This window comes from Alexandromys fortis, unplaced genomic scaffold (assembly GCF_014885135.2).
Source record: "Alexandromys fortis isolate MF-2015 unplaced genomic scaffold, M_Fortis_MF-2015_v1.1 scaffold_80, whole genome shotgun sequence".
NCBI classification, from domain to species: domain Eukaryota; kingdom Metazoa; phylum Chordata; class Mammalia; order Rodentia; family Cricetidae; genus Alexandromys; species Alexandromys fortis.
This window is the reverse complement of record NW_026068174.1, coordinates 4,504,429-4,527,953: the sequence shown is the minus strand read 5'-3', so window position 1 is coordinate 4,527,953 and position 23,525 is coordinate 4,504,429. Positions and strand designations below refer to the sequence as shown.

General features: G+C 42.2%; 1 protein-coding gene across 1 annotated transcript in view; it reads right to left on the bottom strand.

Moving 5' to 3' along the window:
• Nlk (nemo like kinase) overlaps window positions 1-23,525 on the bottom strand; it is a 134,992-nt gene that overhangs the window by 10,131 nt on the left and 101,336 nt on the right. Inside the window, exons 4-7 of the mRNA XM_050128638.1 lie at window positions 10,324-10,430; window positions 8,831-8,916; window positions 5,754-5,963; window positions 2,537-2,638 (exon numbers count right to left, since the gene is read on the bottom strand). Coding sequence (XP_049984595.1) covers window positions 2,537-2,638; window positions 5,754-5,963; window positions 8,831-8,916; window positions 10,324-10,430 — 505 coding nt within the window. The remainder of the gene's footprint in view (window positions 1-2,536; window positions 2,639-5,753; window positions 5,964-8,830; window positions 8,917-10,323; window positions 10,431-23,525) is intronic.

Sequence of the window (23,525 nt, the reverse complement as noted above, 5' to 3'; positions counted from 1 at the left end):
GGTTCCAGGGACTAAAAGCAGGCCCTGAAGGTTGGAGGCCAGTATGTCACCCAATGACCTACCTCATCAGCCAGAGAAACAGTTTTTATCTCTTTTTTATTGAAGAATGAAACTGAGGCTGACAGAAGTTAAGTAATTTGCCCAAGGTCATAGAGTGAGTTATCAGTAGGGCCAGGATCCTTACACAATCTGCCTACAAACTGCATTGTACAACACATGGGACACAGTAGCAGGAAGGCTGCTTAGCAGCTTGTTCATTTAATGGCTGCCCAGACCCCCGAAATAATCACACAGAAACTGTATTAATTAAATTATTGCTTGGCCTATTAGCTCTAACTTTTTATCAGCTAGCTCTTACATATTAATTTAAACCATTTCTATTAATCTCCAAGAGGTCGTGGTTTACCAGCAAAGTTTCAGCATGTCTGTCTCCAGCAGCGGCTCCATGGCTTCTCCCTGACTCCACCCTTCTTTCTCCCAGCATTCAGTTTAGTTTAACACCCCCGCCCCCGGAGCTCTGTTCTACCCTATCAGGCAAAGCCAGTTTCTTTATTAACCAATGGTATTGACAGCATACTGTGGGGAGTCCCACACCAAGAAACCATCCACCTGCTGGGTGATAAGCCCGACACCACAGGCTGCATTCTTCTTCAGTCCAGAGAAAAACTTGAGTGCGCAAACCCTGAGCCAACTAAACATCATGCATTTAGTGGAACAGCCATGACATAGAAAACGACACAAGCTACACATTATATCCTAGGGACCAAATTAAGTTTTTGAAGCAGAGTACATAAACCGGGAGGAGTAGCATACACATAAAATCCCAGGGCTGGAGAGGCTGAGGCAAGATGGCCACAAGAAGGCCAGACTCTAGTTCAAAACACTGAAACAAAACAAAACTCAAATAGCCACACAAGAAAAACTACAAAATGAAAAACAAGTAACTAAAATCTAAAATAAGAACAGAAAAAAATGTGAAAATACAGAGTTATCTACATGCCAAATAAGCTTGTCTGCCGTTGTGTCTATAACCTCGGCTGTAAGAAGTTAGGACACGAACAGAGATAGCTTCAGTGGAGCTACGTTAACAGTGACTGGATGTGTGGAGGTGGAGGGGCAGGACGGTCTTCTAACTCTCACCCTCCCTACTTTTTCTTAAAATCAAATATTCTGAAGCCAAGATGAAGATTTCTGTGGTGTTCCCCTCAGACCACCAGACAACCTGGTGAGCAGAACCTTAACCTTCAGGAGGTACCCCTCCCTCTCACCATGTGAGAATGTAGAAGGAAGGCCTCTTGTAGAATTCATTTAACTTAAGTTTATTTAACTTAAAATAAAAATAAGACTTTCACATTTTCCTTTCCTCCCTCTTTTGTTTTAGAAAATAATGTGATTTTTTTTTTTTTCAATTGAAAGAAATCTCTAGGTTTTGAAAAGTCCTTTTTTGAAACAGTGTCTGTGGAGGGGTATCCCAGGCTGGTTTCCACCCATAGTCCTCTTGTCCGTTTCCTGAATGCTGGGAGTTATAGGGGTGTGTCACTATACCCAGTCGAGGGCTCTACACTTTTACAGCTGCTGGGTTCAAAATTTTTATGAGAAAACCAACGCATTTGCCCAGAACGCTCAAAGGAGCACACAGCGACTTTGGTGCAGTAAGGCATTATATATGGTGAAACCCTGCGTCAAAAATAAACAAATGTGAATTTAAAAAAAAACCATAAGCACCTATGTATCTCTATTTACTGGCCTGAGCCAGTACTGGAGAACACGTTCTCTTACTGTGTTCACCTGTGGACATCGGAGTCACTGGGGGTTATAGAGAGGGACTGAAGCAGAGGGCAAAGCCTTCATCAAATGTCTGCTGGGCAATTTCTGGGGAAGAATGCCAAACTCCGCCTGTCTTTTTGATAAAACTAGCCTTGGCTAAAGCCCTACTGGCTCTGCTTGTTTCCTGCTCCCGGGAAGAGCACTCCCCTCATGTCCCCTCACACCCCTAAGCTGTTTTCTCTAAAGGGGACTCGGAAAGTGCTGGCAGAATGGACTGCTTAATCAAGAGTGCAGACAGAAAGACCTCGGCTTCTCAGCATGATTTGGCTGGCTGCAAATGATATTGATTAGAAAGAAGCAGGCACTCCTTCTTTGTACTTGGGTCTGATTTAGTGGTAAGAGCGCAACAGCAACTGCTTTACATCCTTGCAAGGCAACCAGTTATTTGGGCTCAGTATCTGGACCGGTATCTTGACTCATACACACTGAGGCCAAAGCTTTCTTCCCACATACTGGTAAACCAGGAAACCACCAACGGGTCAATAAATAATAGAGCTATAAAAACATGAATTCTTCTAGTATACTGGGCATGGCTATAAGCCACTTTCTATTTATGGTCATATGCATATAACAGATATCCTGTGGAATATCTCTGTTTACGTGCTTATACCTATATGTGTGTCTAATATCTATAAGCAACATCTTTGCAATAGAAGTCCTCCCCACAGTTAGCTGCCAGAGACAGACTGTCCCCTCTTTACCTCTTTACCTGTTTATGAGGACCCCTGAGTATGTGTGCCTTAGCACCTTCACAAGCCGTCCTCATTGCTTCCAGTGATGGCGTGCCCAACAGATCTGTGATCAAATCCAACTGCAAGGAAACATGAAATACAGGTTGACAGTAGCTCACAGAAACAACTTCATTCGACTCAAGTTCCAGCCTTAAAGTGGGTGTCATTTTTTTTTTAAGCCTTAGAACCACAATCCTTCAAATAAGCTCTGATAAGAGTCCTTTCTCATCCGGGCGGTGGTGGCACAAGCCTTTAATGCCAGTGCTTGAGAGGCAGAGGCAGGAGGATCTCTGTGAAGTTTGAGACTAGCCTGGTCTACAGAGTGAGCTCCAGGACAGGCTCCAAAGTCATACAGAAAAACCCCGTCTTACAAAATAAAACAAAAAACCAAAAAAGAATCCTTTCTTTTACTTTCTGCCCCCTGCCCCCTTTTAAAAATCAGCCATAATTCTACCACTTGGGAGGCTAAGACAGGAGAATTTTGAGTCTGAGGCCAGTCAAGCTACATTCCATGGAAAACTGGACAGTGTTCTAACACTAGGGTAACTTTGGAGTCTATATCTGTATGCCCTACTGTTCTAAAATTATAGCATGTTGGGTGGTGGTCACACACGCCTTTAATCCCAACACTTGGGAGGCAGAGGCAGGCGGATCTCAGTGAGTTTGAGGCTAGCCTGGTCTATACAGTGAGTTCCAGAGCAGGATCCATAGCTACTGAAAAACCCTGTCTTGAAAAAACAAAACAAAACAGCCTACAGCATTTATTATCTTTACACACAGTGGCTTAATGCCTGTTCTTTTCAAACAGTTAATGAATAGATTTTAATGCTTTAAATGGATTCAAGCTCATCAAGCTAATCTACACATCAGATATAATAAACATTCAAAACATTCATACCAGAAATAAGTTAAGCACTCAATGTTTGCACCAGCACATACCTCTTACATTCTAGAAACCTCTTACACTGGCAGAAAAATGTGAAACTTAGAAAACTACGATGCCACATTTATCTAGTTGGGCACAGCAAAGGAGACTGGCCTTGGTCTCCCTGTAAACAAGTCTTTGCGGGTAGCAAGCCACCTCACCAGTTTTCTGAAGTGCTGAAAGTGTTCTGACTCTATCACCCAATGAAGAGCAATGCTTCATGTGGATCCCCTAGGTAGGGGAAGTCATACATGGAGAACACCACTGTCTGCATTATCTACACAACAGGCGGCTGACAAGGAGAACACCATTGCTCACACTTATCTACACAACAGACGGCCAACAGAAGCAGCATCAAGGCAGGGGAACTGCTTGAGACGCTTGCTGTCCCCTGAAGATCTCTAGCCGGCCTCTGAGGGAAGCATGGCAGTGACACCTGCCGGGCTCTAAAGACCACAGTAATGGCAGAAGGAAATGACTGCCTAATGGACATGTTCAAAAGCTGCATAAAGCAGCACAGATCTATGGATGAGAAACGCTTTTATAAAGTCTGCTGGCTGTCCAGTACCCAGATATCAAAAGAGATATCAAGAGATACCACTCCCCCATGGAAGACTACTTGCGTACACAATGTCTGCTCTGTGATGATGAGCAGAGGAGTTCTCCAGTGGTTCGGTGAGACCGGAGAGCTCAAACTGACACTTCTCGTACTTCTCCAGGACCTACTATGTGGACCAGGCTGGCTTTGAACTTACAGAGGCCTCCTCTCTCTTTCTCAAGTGCTGAGATTATAGGGATGTGTTACCACACTTGGCTCTAAATGAGTTTTCTTCTTCTTCTTTAAAAAAAAAAAGATTTATTATTTTTATTTTATGAATATTTTATCTGTGCAACAAATGTATGAAGTGCCTGAAGAAGCCAGAAGAGAATGTCAGAACTCCTGTCGCTGGAGTTACAGGCAATTGTGAACTGCCAGATAGGTGCTGGGAATCAAACTCTGGTCCTCTGCAAGAGCAGCCAGTGCTCTTAACACACTAAACTGACCCCTAGCCCCCTTTTTGAGACAGGTCTCTTGGATGGCCTGGAACTCTCTATGTAGACTAGGTTGGCTTCAAACTCATAGAGATTCACTGCTTCTAAGTGTACTTCTGCTTCCTAACTACAAGGATTCAGACATATGCCAACATGGCTGCCTTCAATTTATTTTTAAACCTAAAATATTATTTTTAATTGTGCGCTTACACTTGGGTGCAAGCACCCTCAGAGATCAGAGACGGTGGATCCCCCAGAGCTGAAGTGATAGGCAACTGTGGGCCACCAGATGCGGCTGCTGGGAATCAAATTCAGGCCTGTGGGAGAAGAGCAAGTGTTCTCAACCACTGAGCCTTCTCTGCAGCTCCCTCCACCCCTTCCTTCTTAAGACAGGGTTTCTCTGCGTAGCTCTGGCTGAGGTTTGTTCTGTAGAACAGCCTGGCCTTGAACTCAGAGATTTGCCTGCCTTTGCCTCCTGAGTACTGGGGTTAAAGGTGAGTACCACCACTGCTCAGCCCTCTTTTTATTGAGACAGGGTCTTACTATATGGTTCTGGCCAGACTGAAACTTTGGAACTTGATATGTAGATGAGGACTGCCTGGAACTCACAGAAATCCTATGGCCTCTGCCTTAGGGGTGCTGGGATTGAAGGATGTCCCAACACACCTGGCCACAAATGGTTTCCTGAATCTATATTTTAATTATCTTCTGGTGTTTTATGCTGTATCTAAATATTTTAGCAAAATAATAAAGTTTTTTTTTTTTGTTTTTCAAGGCAAGGCTTCTCTTTTTAACAGTTTTGGCTGTCTTGGAACTCTCTTTGTAGAGCTGGCTGGCCTTGAACTTACTGAAATATGCTTGCCTTTGCCTCCCAAGTGCTGTACCACTATCTCCCAGCTTGCTTTGAGATTTGAAGAAATCAATAGTAGAAATGTACAGTTTGAAGTCGCAGCCGCTCAGCTGGAAGGACTCAAGGTCATACCTATGTAATGGGAGAGCTGAGTCTGCTGCCAGGCACCAGTGCACAGGATAAAGTCAACACTTTCTCTAAAAGGCTTCTAACTGAACGAACCTCTGCAGTCTTCAACTTTATACCTTTCTGGCTTTCGAGTGAACCTGATTTGTTAAAAGTCAATTAAGACAGTACAATGAACAAACTCATAATGTGTGCAAAACGGCATTCCCTTCAAATCTACAGTGGAATTAAAAGCAAGTAAAACTGTGAAGCAAAATCATACCTGCTGAATGGGACTCTGTGCCTGAAACAATATTCTTCGGCCCAGTAGTTCTGCAAAGATACAGCCGACAGACCAGATGTCAATGGCGTTGCTGTAATGTCGGCTGCCCATCAGGATCTCCGGAGCCCGGTAATACTGAGTAACAACTTCCTGAGTCATATGACGGGATTCATCTAATTCTTCCACTCTGGCCAATCCAAAATCACAAATCTAAATAAAAAAGACAATTAAGACATTATCAAGCAGACACCTACCTTCCTTTCTTCATTTTTGAGACAGCAGAGATTTAAGCCTACCATATAGCTGAGGATATCCCAGAACATCTGATTCTTCTGTCTTGTACTTCCCAAGTGCTAGGATCACAGGCATGTGCCACTATGCCCAGTACTCTGGTTAGATTTTGTCAACTTGGCACAAACCTAGATGTATCTGAGTAGAAGAAACCTCAAATGGGGGGGAAAAAACCCACATAAGATTGGCCTGTGGGGCATTTTCTTGATGATGATTGATGTGGAAGGGTCTAGCCCACTGTGGGCCATCTCTGGGCAGGTGGTCCTGGGTAGTTAAAAAAAGAGGAAGCTGTCAAACCAGCACCCTTCTATTGCTTCTGTTTCAGTCCCTGCCTGGAGTTTCTGCCTTTGTGTTCTTTAATAGACTATGAATCTGAATATGTAAGCCAAATAAACTCCATCCTCCCTAAGTTGATTTTAGTCATGGTCTTTATTACATCTTAATAGAAAGTAACTAAGACGCTCAGCTAGACAGACACATTTACAGCCAGAAAAACAGCAGCAGCACTAAAGAAAACCACATAACACATACACGAAAAAAAACCTTGATGGGCCCATGAGCTTTAAAAAGTGATACAGGTATATTTCTGTCAGTGTAAAAATATGATCTTATTTGGATAAAAGGGAGAAAATCCCAACTTTAATGTTTCTATATAAAATTATATGTATGTAAATTTTGTATTATTTTTTTGTGTATCAGAGTTTTGCCAGTATGTATAGCTGTGGAACATGTGTGCCTCAGTAGCCAGAGAGGCCAGGATCTGGCATCAGATGTGGAGTTACACACCATTATGATCTGAAGTGTAGGTGCTTGGACTCTAACTCAGTGCTTTAACCACTGATCTATCTCTCTAGAGTCCCTACCCCCTTTAAAATTATGTTTCTTTTGAAAAAATATTCTCCAGGCTCATATGTAAGGATGTGAGTTCAATGCCCAGCAACAAATAAACAAAAACTTTCACCTACTCTAAACTGATAACTAAACCAAAATCAAGACCAATGAACTCCCAACATAGCTGAATGCATGCTTCAGGCTTAACTGAGCTACTTTCAGATGGACTCATAGGAGGAGGTATAAAAAGGCCTCATAAGAGAGGTCTATTTTGCTAGTCTTGGTACAAATGCTGTTTTTCTCTTGTTTCTTTTTTTTTTTTTTCCTCCCGCTTTTTGGAGATAGGGTTTCTCTGTATAGCCCTGGCTGTCCTGGAATTTACTCTGTAGATCAAAGCTGGCCTGAAATTGAGAGATCTGCTCACTTCTGCCTCACAAGTGTTGGGATTAAAGGTGTGTGCTACTACCACCCAGCTTCTACTTTTCTTTTAAGAAGTATTTAATTTTACGTGTATGTATGTGCACATGTGTACAGGAACCCACAGAAGTCAGAAGAGGCATCAGATGCTCTGGAACTGGAGTTTGGCTAGCTGTGTACCACAAGGTGGGTGCTGGGAACGGGACCTGGAACTGGACCTGGTCCACTGCAAGAACAGCAAGCTTTTTAACCCCAGACCCTACTCTCCTGCCCCTATTTCTATCAAGAGAAAAATTATGATGAACCTTCCACTATTCAGGAATTTGGAAAATATATTTGTATATTAGAAGTTTGAGAAATGCGCACTATGGATCTTGCTATCAATAAATCTCTTTTAACTAACAAAAGACAGTGAGAAGAACCAGGAAAGTAGTAAAAATTAAGTTGATGATCTGAGGTTTGGGGATATTGTATTAGGTGTTTTTCCCTCCTGCCTTTACTTCTGAAATACCGGGGTTACCATCATGCAAAAGCATGTGCAGCCTTGTTAAGTTTTCGGGACATGGTCTTATTTTGGCACCTAAACTGACACCTGGGGAATTATTAAATATAAATTTATTCAGAGGGGGAAGATATGACTACCATATTGTAGAAATACATTCATCTGCCTTTTCCTGGCACAGCACTTTAACTTTTAAACATGCCTGCGCTGTGTTTTGCTACTGAAGTGCAACACCATATAGTTTAAGACGCAGACACCTTCCTAAAAGCCACACTTCACTGTCACAGATGAAGAAGCTGAGAGTCTAATTCCTTCTGATAAACAATTCTGTGATGGTTTGAAAGAAAATGGCCTCCATAGGCCCATAGGGAGTAGCACTACTAGGAGGTGTGGTCTTGTTGGAGGAAGTGTGTCCTGGGGACGGGATTTGAGATTTCACAGATGCTCAACCTCGGCCCACTGTGTTTCACTCTCTTCTTGCTGCCTGTGGATCCAGATGCAGAGCTCTTGGCTACCTCTCCTGTATCATGTCTGCCTATCATGGTTCCACTATGACTATAATGGACTGAATCTCTGAACTGTAAGCCAGGCCCAATTAAAGGTTTTCCTTTATAAGAGTTGACATGGTCAGGGATGGAGAGATAGCTCAGAGGTTAAGAGCACTGGCTGCTCTTCCAGAGGGCCTGCGTTCAATTCCCAGCAACCACATGACGACTCACAACCATCTGTAATAAGATCTGGTGTCCTCTTCTGGCCTGCAAGGAGACATGCAGACAGAACACTGTATACATAATAAATAAAAATTAAAAGAAAGAACGGAAGGAAGAAAGAAAGAAAGAAAGAAAGAAAGAAAGAAAGAAAGAAAGAAAGAAAGAAAGAAAGAAAAAAGAGCCAGGACTACAAATTAGTTCCAGCGGCTTTGATAAATGATGGGGCTGAAGAAAACTGTTCTCTTAATTTCTGGTGAAGTAGGGAAAATAATACTCTTGAGCCAGACATCTGATTTCTCTAGACCTTTAAATAACTGAAAAGCTACCTTTAGAACACAGTTGCTGTTCACAAGGAGATTCCCTGGCTTAATGTCTCGATGTAAAATGCCAGCCGAATGGAGATATTTCAAACCTGAAATAATAAACACATTTAATTGCAGATATTTAACCTTAAATGGAAATGGACCAGAAGATTTAAAATCATTCCCCAAACAAAAGCTAAAGAATATTTCTGAAAGTTTGCCTTAGTCCCCTTTAAGACACTGTCATTTTGTTGCAGTAGGGTAAAACGTCACAATAGTGTCTGCCCACACCAGAGACAATGTCTATAATTGAAAAGATTACATGGCTTAAAGCATAGGTAAGGCTGTCAGGCCATGCTCCTCCATGTGGATGGAGTTCTGCTACTGATACGCCCAACCTGTGACTCTGAACCTGCTCCAGTGGGAGGCCTTTCCCAGGATAGGCATTTCAGTGACAGGACAAAACTCAGGGTCGTGCCCAAATCTGCCAGCAGCAGTGTGACTGCTGACAGTCAAGAGGACACGAGGTCATCTCAAAATCTATGTGACATCATCAGTATTGCTCTAAGCCTCAGTCTTACACTTATTCTTTTCTTTCTTTTTTAAAAAATGAACCTTTGTAAGACATTTTGTTCACAACTATAAATGAGTCAAGAACCTTTCTCATTTCCCCCACCACAGAATATCAACAAATTCATTGTAGGTGAACTTTTTGTTGTTGCTGTTGTTGTAGTAATATTGCTTATGCGTTTTAATACTTGGAAGACGTTTTCAATTTTTTTTTTTTTTTGTAGAATGTAATTCTGTGAATACTGTTTAAAAAAAAATGTATTCACCAGACAAGAAAGTGGTTTCACCTTTAAGTAATTCTCCGTTTGTCAAGGTAGAACTCTGGACACAGCTGGGGGCTAGAGGAGGCATCAGTCATAGCGGCCTAAATTGCTTCTCAGTCAGATCTGTGCTCTTGATGCACAGTCTGGAGTTACTTAGCTGCTCTCTCTACCAGTCTTCTCCATCTGCTTTGGGCTTTAATGGTCATTTTGAGCTAAGTGGGGCTCAGCTATGCCAGGCGGTACTCAGACTTGAAGGATGGATGTCTTCCATAGAGGACAGTCACTTTTTAACTTAGTCATCTGATGCCACAGGCTGTGAAGAGCTAAAGGCAGTTAGTGGGATTTGTGACAAACCACTGTTTACTTGCCTTTCTAGATCAGCCCACTCGCCTGCCTTCTCTGCCCTAATGAAAATAAAAATAAAAAATTCTTGGCCACCTTAAGAGCCTCTGTTTGGCAGGGATGTGACTAGCATGCTCAAGGATCCAAGGTCAACACCTAGCACCTCTAACACCCAGACCTCTTGTTTAACATCAAATAAAAAAACAGTGAAACAACTTTGCTTCAGACAAAAAGATCTTTGGAGAACAAGGCTTGGAAGGCCAGAATAAAGTCCAAATGAAGAGCAAAACAACTCATTTTTACCACCACACTGCCTTTTTCTTGGTAAAGGAAAAATCTTACCTCGCAAAATCTGATAAAGAAAAACTTTGACATGATCTGAGCTGAGTGGCTGAGGAGAGACGATGATTTTATGTAGGTCACTCTGCATCAATTCTGTGACAACGTATCTTCAAATCTTAAGTTAAGGAGATGTCAGAGAATTGTCCCCAACCCCCTCAGTGAAGTCATCAGATTAAAGAATAACTTCATTCTCAAGGCTGGGAAGTGAAGACAGCTAGCTTTTAGACTGATGAAGGTGAGAATTCCAGACACTACAGGATTAACAGTGCCTAAATTAAAAGAATTCACAAGTTTAAGAACTGAAGTAAAAAACCAGCGATCCTCTACAATAATCACAAACAAGAGAAATGTACATGTAACCACCAGGCCAAGGAGAAGTACGAAGATCCATTAATCTCAAGATTTTGGTGAGCAACTGGGGTGTCCTTTAAATGAAAATATGGGGTTGGTGAGCCCATTTTAAAACACCAGCAAAAATGATCACAATCTACCCATCAACTGTGGTTTAAGTACTTTATAAAGTATGGTACTGCTCAAAACACATGAAACAGTTAATTCAAGCCTCCTCACAATCAGAACAATGTAGCCTTCCACTTATTTAACTCTGCATGTATTTATGAAAGCCTATTAGTACATGTAGTTCATGCTTCTGATACTTTGTGCTCAGTTGTAGTCTCAGGCGTTTGTTCAATTGACACATGGCAGGAGATCAAAAGCTGGAGACTAGAGAGCCATGGAGAAGTGGAATCCAGAATTTTGACAAGATGCATCAATGTTAAGGAACCCCTTTGCTATATTTGTTAGAATAATAGACGTATGTTTTACCCTGGATGTAATTAAAAACTCACTAAAAGTTTGCATGATTTTATGATTTAACTGGAACTTTTCTTTAGATAATCTTCCCTTCACAGCTTTTAAAGCTAGCAGATGAGGACAACACAGAGGCAGGGGAGAATCTGTGCTAACATCTGACACAATGGGTGAAAACTGCCCCCTCCTAGAGATACTTTTAGATGGCCTTGGGACACTTGGGAGGCTTTGCTCGTCTCTCACTGGCTGTTATTTCTGGCTGTCTTCTGTTCCTTCTCCTTTCCTCTCCTCCAAATGTTAGAACATCCCAGCCTTGGTCCTCTGTTCTCTTCATCACACTCACCCTCCTGAATATTCAAATCCAACCTACTCCTTTTCTTCACACCACCAAACACAAACCTGGAAGGCATCCTTGGAATCTCACTCTCTCCATCTTTCCAAGAGAAAGCCCTGCTGGCTTTACCTTCAGAGTTTAGCTACAATTAGGCCTCTTCTCATTCACCAACCTGTTGTCATCACTCTCACTGGAGACCCTACATCCCTACAATACAGCAGCCAGTATAAACCTGTGTTTTTATGTAGGAACTGGCATTTACTGTACTGAACTCAAGCCCTCTAGGAAGAAGGTCTTAAGCAGAGAGGGCTGCAAGCAGGCTGGGGATACACCCAGCCCCAGTGCGATCCAGGCAGGAAGTTATGTGAGTAGTCACATCTTAAAATCTTTTTTCCCCCTTTTTCTAGACAGAATCTATAGAGCTCTGGCTGGCCTTAAACTCAGAGATCTGCCAGCTTCTGCCTCCAGAGTACTGGGACTAATTGGCACTGGTCACTCTTGAAGATCACAAGTTAACCAAACCCTATTCCTCTACCCAGAGAGTAACCACTATCATACAGCCTAAGTCACATATGCTCCCTTGCCTGCTTCCTCAAAAAGTTCATGTGAGAGACGGAGGGAAGGCAAGAAGGGATGTTTGGGATCAAAGAGAATCTAAGAGACTTAATAACCAAGTACAACTATGTGGGTTCTGTTTAGAACCTGGTTCAAAGAGAGCCCTGGGGCAATTAGGGATGGGTATTAAGGATAAACCAATGTTAAGATACCATAATGACACATTCATATGTTCTGATGAGGGTCCTTATCAAAAACACATAAATCATTTATAAATTAAATGTGATGTTTGCAATCTATTTTAAAACAATCCTGCCCTCCCCAAGGAGGGGTAGGGATAGAGAAGAATGTAAAAAAATGAGAAATATTGAAGCTGGGCATTTCAGGAGATTTTTTTGCTTAGTTTTCTGGCACAGAGCTCTGTGTAGCCCTGGCTGTCCTGGAACTCACTCTGTAGACCAGGTTGGTCTCAAACTCAGATATCCACCTGCCTCTGCATCCAGAGTGACATAGGAGTTATAGTCTTATCTCTACTTTGGTGTATTTTTGAAGTTTTCTATATTTTTTCCCTGAAATACAAAAGCAAAGTAAAATAAAAACTTCTTTGTACAAAACTTGGTAAATGAAAGAGAAGATGAAAACTACCCAGGTCCGCTTTTCTTACAAGACAGTTTCATAGAGCTCAGACTGGCCTTGAATTCACCATGTAGTAGACAGCCTTGAATTTCTGTTCTGCCCCTTACCTCCCAAGTACTGGGAGTACAGGTTTATGCTACTATCCCCATTTCCAGAATTTTCATTTAACTAATCCATCACTGTTGAAAATCTAAGTTATCTTTAATTTTTTACCGTATTAAACAATCTTGAAACAAAAATTACATACAGCTTTATGTAAATCTAATCAATTTTTTCAAGCAGAATTACAGTACATCACTTTGAAGTTTAAAATACAGTGAACAATTTCTCGTGCTATTCAGATCATTTTATATTAAGTGCTTATTTAATATTCCTCTTCTACACTGTGCCATGAGCTGCTCTTGAAGCTGTATGTACTGCTATCCACGGGTACCTCAGTTATGTGTGGCTCCTCTGGTGAATTCATTTTTCATTAAAAGAGCCCTATTAGAAGCATAGGCTGTGATGCCAGGGTCCTGCGTGAGTGGGGTGAAGAGTCAGAGATGCCAAGGATCAGCATGCTGTGTGTATTCTGCAGGTTAGGCGATGATGCAGTCTTGGTACTTCCCCTCCCCCCACCTTGTGTAGTCAATCTTTTATGATTCATCTGCATTCCTGCTTTCTGAGGCAACACCTAATGCCTCCAGTTCCTATGCTTTTTCTTTATATCCTCTAAAAATGAACCTGTTTTGTGTTTTCATTACAGCCAGCTTAGATTTCTGTCCTTTATTAAGTCTTAGCTTTTAATCATTTACTAACATTTTTGGATGGGTGTAGAAAGGAATGAAAACTGACAGTTTCAGGTTGAAAACCACTTACATGTTTACAGGTCACATGTGTGAGCTGGAGAGAAAAAGACAAACATGATAACGAGAGCCAATCTTGTCCCCTCCTCCCCTTTTAAAAACAGGATTTACTACAGCCCAGGCTGGCCCAACTTGATAGCCAATAGTAATCTTGTGTTCTAGGCCCTAACATTCAGGTCCTCTTGCAGTCACTGAGTCATTTAAAAGGTTCCCATGTCTCAAAAAGGAGGGCCTCACTATGGAGCTGGGGATGACCTTGATTCCTGTTCTTTTTGCCTCTACCTCCTCAGTACTGGGATGAGCACCATGCCTGGTCCATGAGATGCTGGGGATGGAAACCTCGGGGCTTAAACATGCTAGATGGGCTTGCTACTTTAATGTCAACTCGACACAAGTTTCTGAGAGGAGGGAGCCTCAGCTGAAAAAATGCCCCATAAGACCGGACTGTAGCCAAGGCTGCATGGCATTTTCCTAGTGATTAACGGGAAGGGCCCAGTAAGAGAGTAGGCTGAGCAAGCCACGGGGAGCAAGCCAGTATGCAGAACCCTTCTGTGGCCTCTGCATTTATTCCTGCCCTGTTTGAATTCCTGTCCTGACTTCCTCCAATGATCAACAGTGATTTGGAAGTGTTAGTCAAATAAACCCTTTCCTCCCCAACTTATTTCTGGTCATGGTGTTTTACCATAGCAATAGTAACCCTAACTAAAGCACTCGACAAACACTCTTGCAGCTGAGTCACATGACCTGGCCCTTTGCTGTATTTTGTACAGTGTAATACATTTCACTTGTAAGGCAGATTCCATGTTAAGAATATTAATCCTTCTGTATACACCATTTTTTCTAAGAAATACTAATCACAGGACAAAAATAAAAAAAACTACTACTTTGCACATACACAAACAGAAATTTGAGACAAGGTTTCGCTAATTATATGTAGTCCAGGCTTGGCTCCAACTTTCACAGCCTCTCCAATGCTTGGATTACAAGTGTATGTCGTGACTGAATTCAATTCTTGGCTCTCTTAAGTTTCAAGGATCAAGTAAATGAACATTATATAGAGGAAAACTACATGAAACAGAAAAACCTGCACAGATGCCATTATTGTCTTCCAATGGTTTGAATGCTGATACCCCCTCCCCAAAGCTCTCATGCTGAAATCCTAACCCCAGAACACTGGGAGGGAGTGCCTTTGGGAGGTGATTAGGTTATGAGGGCAGAGCCCCATGAATGGGATTAGTGTCCCCACAAAGGAGGCCCGAGGGAGCTCGTTAGCTCCACGAAAATTGCAGGTTATAGTGAAAAGACTCTTCAATAGGAAGAAGGCCCTTACTGGACATCAAATCCATCAGGTGCCTTAACTCTGAACTTTCCAACCTCCAGAACAAATTCCTGCCATTTATAAGCTACAAAGGTTTCAATTATTTCTTTATAGTGGCCCAAATGGAGTAAGACAGTTGTCAAGTTGAGGTTTTATTCAGGGGAAAGAAGTCCTAAAGGAAACGCTAAAGCACTCATCTGTCACATCTGCTGAGTTTACCCACAGCCTTCTTCTCCAGCACTGAATGCTTTTTTTCTTGCCTGGATAAAGAACAGGCTCTCTCTGTTCTGTCTTCTGCACTACAGGACTGGCAGCCCAGCTGTGATGCCAGAAACTTCAGAGTTAGCATGGCAGCTGGTGTACAGGCAAGCAGAGGGCAATAGCATCATTTTCACATTATCAGGGTATAGTCATGATGATAGTCCAGTGGTTTTCAACCTTGATAATGCTGAGACCCTTCAATACAGCAGTTTCTGTTGTGTGATGACTGCCAATCATATATTTTTTTCATTGCTACTTTGTTAACTGAATTTTGCTACTGTTAGGAATCGTAATATAAATATCTGATATGCAGGATATCAATGCAACTCCTGTGAAAGGGTTGTTTGACCTCCAAATGTTGAGAACCAGAACAGAGAGATGGTGGCAATAGCTGCATGTCATTGTGACTTGGAGAGCAGGAAGCACTTTTGCCAGCTGAGCCATCTCTCCAGCCACAACAGATACTTTATAACTAGTGACTAATTTCTGAATAAAATATGACACTTCATTCAGCATTTACAGACACCAAGTCAAGATGAGGCTCATACCTAACAGAGCTAGATGAATCAGACAAAAATTTCATACCACTGAACAGAGGGTGGTTTATACAAGTCAGTTCTTCCAAACAAAGACCACAAATTCAAGTGCAAAATCCCCCACAAAACATAACCCAGCTGGCATTTCTTCTGCTAAACCCAAGCAGCTATATCACTATACCACTGTCTCCAGGGTTGAGCGACTTGAAAACCCTTCCAGTTTTCCAGGAAGATGTTTAAGGAGAAATTTAAATGAATGCCTTGTTCAGGAGAAGACAGGCTGGGTTAGTAAATTCTAGTTAAGCCAGAAGTCTAGGCCAAATGGCACAGAGCTCCTGTCGACTTCTATGCTTCTCTGTCACCTCTGTATAGAAATGTCTTCACTCCCTCTAATCCTTCTTGAACATACAACACTGAAAAGTTTGATATGAGGTTTTTTAATTATTAAAATAGCAGAAAATTAGTTTTCAATACTTTAAGTTTAGCACAGTAGATTTTAAGAGAAATACATCTTTATCCCATGAATGGAGCATTTTTACAGAATCACAAAAAACAAACCCCTAGGACAAAAATTTTCAATTTTTCTTGGAAAACACAATTGCTGAATTTGAAAATTTAGCACTGTAACTGCACAAACTCAGTGGTAACACATATTGCATTATGATAAGGTTTCTGCTTTGCTCTGGCAAAATCCTCTGAAGTCTCAATCCCCAGCATACTGTCTCCCAGATGTCTAAACTAGTTGCCATGCCAACTAAAGCAGCTTAAATTAAATGAGGGCCTGAAAAGGCACCTGCATCACTCCAGGTCTGTTGCACATTAAATAAAGCTCTCTTGACAGGGCCTCAGAGGTGCCATTAACTTGAACAGCATCTATCTGATTATTGTTTGAGTAATTTAATGAGGGTCTCCACGCAAGAGTAGAAACAGGGTGCTATTACCCTCTCTTGGTCCTTCTAAATAGGACAGCCTCTCTAACAGCTGGTGTACCTACTGAGTCAATGGCTTTGCTATGGTCTTTTAAGTTATGACTGGGTGAAAATGACCTACAGAACCTGAGCTTGGACTTCCAGGAGAATATCAGCAGATTAACCATTTCCTAGATAAAAAAACTTGTCATTAAAAATAAGACCGTTAAAAACACACTGTGCATGGTGAGCCAACCTTAGAGTGATTTGAACAGCCCTGGTATAAAATAAATTGCTGCTGATTGCGGCAATTAGTTAAGTAGCTCCATGAAATATGAATTTCAAAATGTTCTGATTTGTTTCAGGAAAATGAATGATGCAAATGAGCGACAAATGGGTGAGTTTGGGAGCAGGCACTGCAGCTCTTCAGCTCAGGTGCTGAAGACAACAAAGCCTCTGTGCTTTCAAAAGTTACCGTTTCAAACTCCTTTACTGCTTTCTCAAATACTGATTACCAGAGGATGTTACTTAACAGGCATACAAACCTAGGCTAGAGGGTTTATGTGACTTACCCCAGGCCACACTTCCTGTCAGCATAAAGACTCTCTTACATTTCTTTCTTTTTTGTAAAAGGATTTATTTTTATTATTTTAAAATTATGTATGTATAAAGGGTGTCATCATGCAGGGAAGTCAGGGAAGGACCTTAAACTAGGAGCCTGGATGTGGGAAGTGGTGCAAAGGTTATGAAGAAATGCTGCTTACTGGTGTGCTCAGTCTGTTTTCTTAACAGCCAGGACCAGCCCACAAGTGGCATCAACCAAAATAGGTTGGGCCTTTCCATATCAAGCATCAAGAAAAGTGCCTCCCCGAGGCTGACCTCCAGGCCAATCTTAAGGAGGCATTTTCTCAATTAAGGTTCCTTCTTTTCAGATGACCCTAGCCTGTGCCAGGTTGACAATAAAAACCATCCAGGGCTGCAGACTAGTTTGAAATAAAGCATGCTTGAATTCTGAACTTTTAGTTACAGGTTATGAGGACTAAAGCAGAAAGTATCTTGGCCTTTTTTTTTTTTTTCAAATTAGAAAACCTGTATCTGCTTCTGTGTCATTTCATTCGTAACTAACTTGCAACTATTCCTATTTAGAGACACAGTATACTGAGGCTGGGAGTGGCTAAGGCGCTAGCACAATATGCGCTGAAATCTACTGGTAACAGTGTTGGCTGCCTTCTCAGTGAGGAGCAGCAGACTGATAGATCACATCATGCTACCCTTCAGCCCTATCTGAAAAAGAACCAAGGTTAAAAAGTACCTCAACGAACACATCTATTTTACTATCTTTGTCCACTTCTACCTCCTGAGTATCCTCTGTCTCCAAACTTACTCATTTTATCCTGTTAGGCAAATTATAAAACTGACAACTCAAGAAATATTTTTTTTTTCAGCCAGGCAGTGGTGAACACATTTAATCCCAGCACTCGAGAGGCAGAGGTGGGCAGATAGAGTCTGAAGCCAGTCTGATCTTCAGGGCTAATCCTGTCTTGAAAAACCAAAAAGAAAAGAAAAGAAAAATTTTCTCTCCATCTATGAATCATATGTGGTTACCCAAACCACTCAGTCTCTATTAAAATACTTTTGAGAAAACTAAAAAGAGTGTGCCCCCTCCATGTATATATGTTAACATTTATTTGTTTGTTTATTGTTTATGTGACAAGATATTCCAGGGAAATTTTGGGCTGTGGTAAAATAGAGGGGTTGGTTATTGGCCCTTGATAGAAAAACAGAAAAAAAAGAAAAGATTATAAATTAGATTATTGGACATATTAAGTTAAGCCTTAGATGAGAAGTCAAAGTTGAAATAAAATATAAGTTTGGGGCTGGGTGGTGGTGGTGCACGCCTTTAATCCCAGCGGAGGCAGGCGGATCTCTGTGAGTTCGAGACCAGCCTGGTCTACAGAGCTAGTTCCAGGATAGGCTCCAAAGCCACAGAGAAACCTTGTCTGAATTATTAGAGTAGGACTAGGGGTTTACCTTCATTAAAAACTGCTTGCTTAGACAGTGTTAGGGCCCTGGGATCCCATCCCCAGCAGTGGCAGGGGGAGAGAAGTGTGGCTACCACTGTTAACTCTTTGGGTCAGGGATGGAGCTTAGTGACGCCGTGAGTCCCCAGGAGGACTTCAAGTCTGAGTCCTGTGTGTACTACACTGTAAATTCAAGTCAGCCTGTACAACTCAGTGAGACTCGGTCTCAAAATACGAAGACGGGTGATGCAGCTCAGTAGAAAAATACATACATGGCACTGGCTCAGTCTCCAGGACCCAAACCCAATCAATCCAACAGACAGAAGGAAAAGGAAAAAGAAATAGCAATCTTCACTTTCTATCAAGTGAAAGGTCATGTGAAGGGCATTTTCATTTTGGCTACTGTCTCACATTTCTCTGCAAAAGAAAGTCACACTTTTTATCTCTTTATTTAAAAAAATCTTGGCATGAAAATTATGGGGCTGGAGTGATGGCTCAGTGGTTAGGCGCATGTATTACTCTTGTAAGTGGGCTGAATTCTTTTTTCTGGAACCCAAATTGTGCAGCTCTCAACCACCTGTAATTCCAACTCTAGGGACTCTGCTGCCCAAGTCTTTGGACCTCCACAGGCAACAGCACCGTGTGCATGTACTCCTACACAGACACAAAGGGAAACCTTAAAAAGATCATGCAAACAAATCAGCTATAAACTGAGTTAGAAACTCAACCCTGATGACAGGACATTTTAGCTAGTACACACTCATGTGTCAGGGGCTGAGCTCCGAGTGAACACTGTCCAGATTCCCACAGAGGTGGCTTAGGACAGAATTAGAGGAAGAGGGCGGGGTTAAGAAAGCTTCTCAGGATCAAGCAAATGAGGCAGGACAGAAGGGAAGAGAAAAAAGAATGCTCTCCAACAACAAACACCTCAGTGTTGAGCCTTCCCTGACCTCATGCTCCAATTAAAACAAATTTGAACTATGATCAATATTTATTTAACACATTTACCTCTAGGATGCTACATCTCCTTCAGGAAGTAATTTAAAAACGCAGGAATAATCAGCTTCATGCCAGAAACCCCGAGTGCTCTAACTGTCAGAGATAATGCTGCAGATAAAAAGCGGCACAATCACCACAGAAACAAACGCTGACATTAAATTCTGACCTTCGATTAGAGTACGATGATTGAACGTTTCTGTTTTTAGGAAGTCATGATTACTCAAGCAGTCTCAGAGGCTGCAGGACTGATGCCAAGAGCATCTTTGTTTAACCATCATCATTAACATCAATAAATACTGACTGGGTACCAAGTGGGTGTAGAGAGCATGCTGGCTCAATGACGGGACAGAGGAAAAAGACACACGAATGCAAGGCCAACAGTCACGGGACTGGAGAGAGACCGACACTGGTATATAAGATGATGCACAAGGACAAGGAAGCTGGAGTTTTTTTGTACACCGACACAGTTGTTTGACTGAAAAGGAAAAACAGTTGCTAAATGCTTGACATTTTGTTATTTTGCTTTGGCTTGTCCACTAACTCCAAGAAGTCAGTCCTGTTACCAAAATCACCATGTAAGGAAGCGAAAGGTTTAGAAGGGAAGGGTAAATGATGAATCAAAGGTCACACCTAGCTTGAAGCAGACCTCTGGTGCTAGACTCCACCCTTGTCCTCAACTATACCCTGTCTGCTAAAAGATAAAGCAAACCCCAGAAATATAAAACCACACGACAAGCTAAAAGCAAAAATAATTACACTTCAGAAGGAAAAAGGCCTGCAAACTGATCTTTGAAAATGAGAGGCTGAACAGATTTAGCCAGTGGGAAGGTGGTGTGATGTAGAGCCCCAATGATCAGGGTTACAGTCTTGACTGCCATTTACCAGCTCGGTGACATTAGGTATGTTACATAACTTTTCACATTTCTTTGCAGATAAAATCGGCACAACGCTGTTCTTGCCAGGATTCAGACATCGAGGTTTAGAATCACATGGAGTCTGGCACAAAGGGGGAAGGAACGGGGTTGCAGTCACCCCCATCATCGTTCCAGGGAGAAGGGTGAGGAGTTTATTAAACATTAGTGCCAGGAGCTGTGCCGGGCGCTCTGCATTATTCATTCACTCCGGGAGGAAGAGTGCAGGCTTCGTTCTGTCGAGAAGAACACTAACCTTGTCAAGGTTAGCAAGCTGGGCAGGGCAGCGGGAACTCAGGGCTGCTTGAAATACAAATGTCCAACTGTGCTCTTATTCTCCCATCAGTCTCTCCTCCTACCAGGTGTGTGGGGGGGTGAAGTAGGGGAAGGCTCCAGGCAAACTGAACATGGCAGGTAAAAAAGGAAACCGAGAACCATTCAACAAAGTTCTTCTAAGCCAGTGTGATCTCAAAAGAGCATCACTGCCGAAAGAGAAGAAAAACTACTCACTCTTAAGTAAGAGAGGTAAGACTCTGTAGTCCAGGCTAGCCTCTTTGTCTTAGCCTTCCAAGTGCTGAGATTATAAATGTGCCCACTCCTGGCTCTTCACTTAGTTATCTTTTTTAACTTTCTGGCCTTATAGTACTTTTTTTTTGTTTTTGTTTAATTTTATGTGTATGGGTGTTTTGCTCACACGTGTATCACATGCAAGTTTGGTGCCCATGGAGGCCAGAAGAGGGTGTCAGATCTCCTGGGACTGGAGTTACACATGGCCGTGAGCCACCTTGTAGGTGGTGGGAATTGAACCCGGGTCCTCTGGAAAAGCAGCTGATGTTCTTAACCACTGGGTTGGCTCATTTTTCCAGCTCCCACTGATCACGCATTAATGCAGTCTTATGTGAAATTTTCTGACTGGAAAATACGTTTTCTTTAGAGTTCAGTCACATGTGGCCAAAAAGTTCTTGTGTCAGAACAAAGTTTTCTACAGGACGTGTCACTTTAAGAATTAGGTCTATATATAGTTGGTTTCATTCCAAGAGTCAATCTCTGAGAACTGAGGGAACTTCCTGTGTGGGTTCCTGGCACTGGAAAAAGAGTCCTGCAGCCGTGGGCTCACAGTGGTTAGCATCTTGCAACCGAGCAGCACACACATCCAAAGTCAAACCCAGGGATGGCAAAATGGTATGATGGGGTGAAGGCAGCTGCCGCCAGGCTAGATTGACCAATTTCTGCAAGTGTTCTTCAGCCTCCATATGAGCAATCCTCCCTCATAAATGGATAAAAGTAGTAAAAACAGCTGGCCTTGAACTTACTTTGTAGTCTAGGCAGGCCTTGCAGTTTCTAACTCAGCCTCCTCGGTAGCTTTCACCCCAGGCCCAGTACAACCTAATCCTATTTTCTACCATCTGGTTTTCCTGCCTCCTCTAAGTGAGCACCAGTAAGAGGAAAAGAGCTCTAATTAGACATGTAACATTAAACCTACAGCCAATTATGTGATCCAGGGGTATTAATATTTAACAACATGCATAGAGCAAAAGCATAGAACCAGTAGCATAGAAATAAAGAGCACGCTGATAAAATGCAGACTTGTGCTAGTGTTAGGTCTATTAAGTTTCCTGAGGTGCTGCTCTCGAGTAGAGTTGATAGCAGGAGACACAGCTGGTCTGTGAAGTAGCTAAGCGCCCCACTGATTCCCCACATCCTCCAATTAAGGTGAGTCTGATATATTTATAGTGGCTTCTGAAACCTCCAGGTCCCCACATAACACATGCATCCTAAAAAAATAGAAGTGGAGTAACAACAGTGGGAAATGACAGAAAAGATCAAATAAATACAGTCCCACGAGTTTCCTTAAAGCCTCACACCTGAATTAAGTTCGGCAGGCAGCTCACAATCAAAGGTTAAGCAGAAGGCTAAGCAGTTTGGGGATGATAATAGGGTTCTCAGGCTTTTCAAAGGCTCAAATTAGGTGTGCCTTTGTAGATCTGATCCTCTGAAGTTGAGAACCTGATGGCATTTCCTTTGCACCAGCTGGCGAGTTTTAGATATATTTATATTTTAATAGAGAGGTGAAAAGACTAGAGTGGAGGCCTCCCCCCACTTCCCCCCAATCTCATCAGGAACAGAAGTGCTTCAAAGAGCTGGTGTGAAAAAGTTGTTGCAGCTGTAGTGGCTCTCTTAAAAGGAGAGAAGGGAAAAATCTGAGTGAGAATTTTTAAACAGGCTCTTTTTAACACAACCCTAGGATTCCATAACGAACTAAGGCCTGGGTGATCTTCCTGTGGACAGGAAAGCCCTAAAGGAGACGGCAAAAACTGCTACAGGGAGGAGGAGGCTCTTGAGGTTTCAGGCTGATGGAGCAATTTATGCCACAATTCCTACATGTAAGAAAGGTTTGGTAAAGGTAATGGAGAGGAAGAAAGAGCTATTGCGGAGTTGGTCTGGACAGAGGTTTGCAGGTTTAGGAGTGCTGCTGAGCTGAGCTGAACCAAGGTTAAAGAACACAGGTCTACTCCAAATTAAGAGCTAACACCTCTAAAACTTTATTTTAAAGAAATGCTTATTTTTATGTGTGTGGGTGTTTTGCCTGAATGTATATCCATGCTCATGAATGTTAGGTGCCCGCAGACACCAAAAGGGGTGCTGGATCCCCTGGGACTGGCATTACAGAATCAAACCCGGATAGCCTAGAAGAGCAGCAAGTGCTCTTAATGCTGAGACATCTCCCCAGTCCAGCTAAAAATAAAAAAAAATTAAAAAATAATCTTACTTTTACAAAAGTCTATTATTATATGGCTAGAGAGATGGCTCCGTGGTTAAAAGCACTGGCTGCACTTCTAGAGAATTCCGGTTTAATCCCCAGAACAACATGAAAGTTCACAACTGTCTGTAACTCCAGGGGACCCAACACCTTCACATCAGATATACATGCAGGCAAAACATCAATGCACAAAATATAAAAATAAGTCATTAAAAAAAATCTCTTCCAGGGTCTGGAAAGATGACTCAGTGCTTCCTGCTCTTACAGAAGAACTGGGCAGCTTACAGCCACCCATAACTCTCACTCC